General features: G+C 29.9%; 1 protein-coding gene across 2 annotated transcripts; it reads right to left on the bottom strand.

Moving 5' to 3' along the window:
• Nucleotides 1-570: 570 nt before the first annotated feature.
• LOC141706163 (protein LATERAL BRANCHING OXIDOREDUCTASE 1-like) lies at nucleotides 571-2,222 on the bottom strand. 2 transcript variants are annotated; one of them, XM_074508981.1, is made up of 5 exons: nucleotides 1,930-2,222; nucleotides 1,600-1,847; nucleotides 1,368-1,500; nucleotides 1,167-1,277; nucleotides 571-1,005 (listed from the first exon to the last, which is right to left on the bottom strand). In XM_074508981.1, exons 1-5 carry the CDS (start codon nucleotides 2,167-2,169, stop codon nucleotides 760-762), a joined length of 978 nt encoding a protein of 325 aa, XP_074365082.1. In that variant the 5' UTR covers nucleotides 2,170-2,222; the 3' UTR covers nucleotides 571-759. The 2 variants fall into 2 exon arrangements, with proteins under 2 accessions (XP_074365082.1, XP_074365081.1); XM_074508980.1 differs by having other exon boundaries at nucleotides 1,167-1,500.
• Between the last annotated feature and the right edge of the window lie 2,124 nt (nucleotides 2,223-4,346).

Genomic DNA, 4,346 nt, shown 5'->3' with positions numbered 1-4,346 from the left:
ACCGTTGTTATTATTTTTTCACTTTTTTGTTGTGGAGTTGAAGGGGAAAATCATCTGGTTTCTCTTTTATTTTCATGGATGATATATTTAGGAGAATCATGGTCTGTTGTTTTTGGTTTCCTAGCTTCTGTGTTCTGATGCGATCGCAGGAGAAATATAGATTTTTTTGGTGGTAGGTTTCTCACGTGTAGTGGCAGAGTAGCAGTCTTGGCTTCTAGCTATTGGATATGGTGTGAGCTATGTCTTTATGTTTGCAAGTCTTTTATTTTACAGGAATTTCTTTAGTTGCAGATTGTATAATCATGCACTAACATATTCATTTTGTCCCCCTCAAACTTTTAAATTAAACTTGTCGATTGTATCTGAACAAGTCTTTGCCCTTTTAATCGTGTGAAAGAATGTTAAATGTTTAACGCTAGTTGTCTTTGATGGACATCTACACTGTACATTAACAATTGAGAACCTGATATTCTCTTAATGGAATCCTTTATGAATCATGATACTTTACAAAGTGATTTTATGTGTTCTGATTATGAGTTGTTCAGAACTATTGAACAAAAGGCTCTGAGAATCATTTCTCTTATATTAAAATGCAATCACAGGATCAAAGAGTAAAATGGAGCAAACTAACACACTGACACGCAATTATTTATTGTTCATGTATCTTTCAAGTCGCAGAAGTGAATACGTATTTGTGAAAGCAAAGTGCTTAATTACTGGCCAGTTGACAGACAGAATTCAAAGAACAAGGACTTTTGCTTATGAAGTATAATTTGCAATATATGCTTTTCCTTCTAGTTTGCTTTGCAGACTTTGCCTTATATAATCTTCGTAAATGACCTTCTTGTACAGTTTCTTTTGCTGTGAGTCATTGAACATCTGCTTCAACGGTTCTACTTCTACTTCCATTTGTGGAGTCACAAATGATGCGTAAGAGATCCTTGCTCTTGTTCCATTTGTCATTGCTCTATGTTCAATGCTTTTGTACTTCCCGTTGCTCCATATCTATTATCATTTTTCACAATAGAACAAATTTACATATTAAAATGGTAAGTTAAAAAGGAATTGAAATCTATTGTTGCCTTCCATGAGAAAGTCATGGGGTCAAAGTCTTCAAGATAACTTTTTATGACCAATACTGGAGTAAATTTCCGTTTAAGATATACCTCTAATACATCTCCCACGTTGACAATCAGCGATTTGGGTACTGGTTGCACAGGCACCCATCCTCCATTATGACGAATCTGCAATCCGTTAATGTTGTTATCTTTGTTATCCTGTAGAAGTATAGTTATGGTGGTTGCATCAGAGTGTGGACTCATTCCCATTACTATTTCAGGCTCACAGCAGACAGGATAGTAATTTACTCGCATAGATATTTGCATTTCCTTGTGTAGTTCAGGAAGATCATTACTTTCCATCCCCATTATCAAGGATAAGGAACCAAGGAGTTTTCTGCTAACATTTCCAATTTCAACAGAGTATGCTTCAACAGCCCCTCTGCACAGATAACATATTAACTTAAAAGTATTGTGGATTATTATTAAAGAGAAAATATGGAAACGTAGAAATAGTAGCGTAGTGGAGACAAGAACATACTTGAGTTCTGCTGGTTTGTTTGGCCATAACTTAAGCTTCCTACCCCGGACTGGGAAGAGCCGAAACATTAGTGAATCTGACCAGTCAACCGTCTGATCCTCAGTGACAGGGTAAGGTCTACCATAACCTTCTATAGCCAGTGGATCAAATGGGTATCTCATCTTTTCTTCTAGAGGAAGTTTGAAGAACACAGATGCAGCCGTCTTCATATCTTCTAGTACTCCTTCGTCGATTCCATGATTGATCACCTAGATAGAAGACGAAGTTTAAAATACACAACTAACATTAGAACAAGGTTTAGGCATCAATAAGCAGCAAAACATATGTTACCAAAAAGAAGCCCCAGTACATGCAGGCCTCATCAAGTTTCTTGAGCTCTTCCTCTTGGCCTTCTGAAAGCAATGCCATGTCGATGACCGGGACTTCTGCAGAAAGAAGTGGGAGTTCCATATCTTTGAATACATCTTTTTCAGTTAAAATGTATCTTTTCGGGATGAATGAAGGGTCCATTTTCACTATCTCTTCAACACAGTCAATCTCTTTGACTATTTGATTATCAGTTGTGGCCATGTCTCCAGTTAGAGAGTCTTGTAAGTTGTAAGTCCTTCCGTGTTCTATTATGGTATCAGTCTGTAGGCCAAATAGGAAGGCGGGTTAGAGTCTGATTATTTATTTTCCACTTGCATATTAGGAAATGGGTTAGTGGCCAAAAATCAACAGCTGTTAGAGCATAACATTTACCATGCTATTAACTATATTCATTAGCTAAAATTGTATAAAATAGAAATTATATAAAATTTGTTGAATCGGTAAGTAATTGTAATTTAGTGGTATTAGCTAAAATGATTAGCTATATTTGAAAACAATTTTATTTTTATTTTCAAATGTAACAATTATATTAAATGATTGTTTTTAACATATATAGTTGTGAAAAATTATTAATAACAAACTAATTATTTTTTAGTGAATACAAGTGAAACTAATAATATTAAATTAATTAAAATGTATTTAAGGATATTATTCTTATTATATAAGCATCAGAAGAATTAGTTAAACACATTAAGTTTATATATTATAAAATATTTAACTAATTTTATTATTATATTAGTTATTTAATAACTTTAAAATTATAAAATATATATTAAAATTATTATATAAGTATTTGATGAAATTTGTTTAACAATGAAATTTTTTACAGTTTTTCATAAATTAATTTCACACTTCACATTACATAAAATTAAAATAATATATATGTGTGATGAACAAGTATATATACATCTAAATGCCCTAGATTAAAGGGGGAGAATTCTTCATTTTAGAGGGAAATAAATTGCTATTAGAATTTTTTGAGTTTTTTGAGAGGGAAATGATGTGGCTGTGCTTATTTATTGGCATCTAAAAATATACCTAACAAGTGTCTAGTTGAATTGTTTTTTTTACATATCATCTATATTTTTAAAATTATAAACTGCTACTTAAATTTTATTGCTAACAGACATTTCCTTGGAGATGTTCTTAGAGCATGTCAAAGGGATGCACCTATAAAATCTAGCTGACAACCAAAAATTTGAAAATATACATAATATGTAAAAAAAACACTTCAACGCAGACACTTGTTATTTCCCTCCAAAATAAATGTATTATGCCGCTATAATCCTAGTTATGTGTCTAGGTATATATGTATATATATTCATAATTTAATAGTTATAATATATATATATATATATATTATTTTTAAATATTATATTTTAATTTTATTTAATGTTAAATGTAAAATTATTTTATTATAGAATTATAAAAAAATTCATTGTTTGTTTAAAAAAATCATGTTAACTAAATTTATTAATTACTTTTATAACTATTTTAATGTAAATTATGTATTTATAAAAATTACTTATAAACGATAATAAATAAAATTAGTTAATATTTTATAGTATATATATGTAATGTTTGTTAACTAGTTTTTCAGATATTTATATTGTAACAATTATATCAAAAAAAATTATTAATTATATATTTTATTTTTACTTGTATTAAATAAAAAAATAAAAAATAATAATGATAATTCATTTACAACATCTTTTTTTCAAAAGATAGATATAAAATATGAATAAAATCCTTAAAATTTAAAAATAACAATCAATAATGTTTTTCAAATATGGCTAACCATTATAGCTAATACCATTAAAGCAAAATTTCTTACGAATTCAACAAATTTTAGATAATATCTATTTTAACCTGTTTTAGCTAATGAAAATAGGTAATCCCCTTGGAGATGCTATAAGAGGTTTGTTGTGAGACTCAATGCACATTTCTAAAGATGTTAATTGAGGAGCAGGTATGTAGATTCTGACTTCTGAGTAATATGAGACAGGCAAGATTTAACTAACCTTGTATATTGTCGTTTTAGAAGAATACAGGGTAGCATAACAATTAGGGAGGCCAGGTCTCATATAACATACAATTATTGAATAAAATCGTTCCCTCGCCCAAGTCTATGCTTTGCATCTATCCTAACTCATGCAAACAGTTTAAACTGATATGTAGCCATTTACGCCGCCTCCTCCTAGCATGTCCCGTCTCAAAAGTATACATAAAATTAGATCAAAAGAGCATCTCAAGATGAATATTTAGAATTTAGTGTCGTTTAAAATAATTTGACTTCAAAAACAATTAGATTTTATTGGATCAAATTATAATTCGTTTAAACTGTTATACAATGAAAGTACATATGTTAAAACAATTCA

Source organism: Apium graveolens, chromosome 2, assembly GCF_009905375.1.
Source record: "Apium graveolens cultivar Ventura chromosome 2, ASM990537v1, whole genome shotgun sequence".
Classification (NCBI taxonomy): Eukaryota; Viridiplantae; Streptophyta; class Magnoliopsida; order Apiales; family Apiaceae; genus Apium; species Apium graveolens.
Note: the sequence above shows the minus strand (reverse complement) of the source record. Positions and strands in the feature narration are given on the sequence as shown.

Coding starts and splice junctions, on each gene's coding strand:
- LOC141706163 (XM_074508980.1), bottom strand. CDS start 2,169: ATGGCCACAACTGATAATCAAATAGTCAAAGAGATTGACTGTGTTGAA. Junction 1,848..1,929: donor TGTACTGGGGCTTCTTTTTG/GTAACATATGTT, acceptor TCTTCTATCTAG/GTGATCAATCATGGAATCGA. Junction 1,501..1,599: donor AACAAACCAGCAGAACTCAA/GTATGTTCTTGT, acceptor TTATCTGTGCAG/AGGGGCTGTTGAAGCATACT.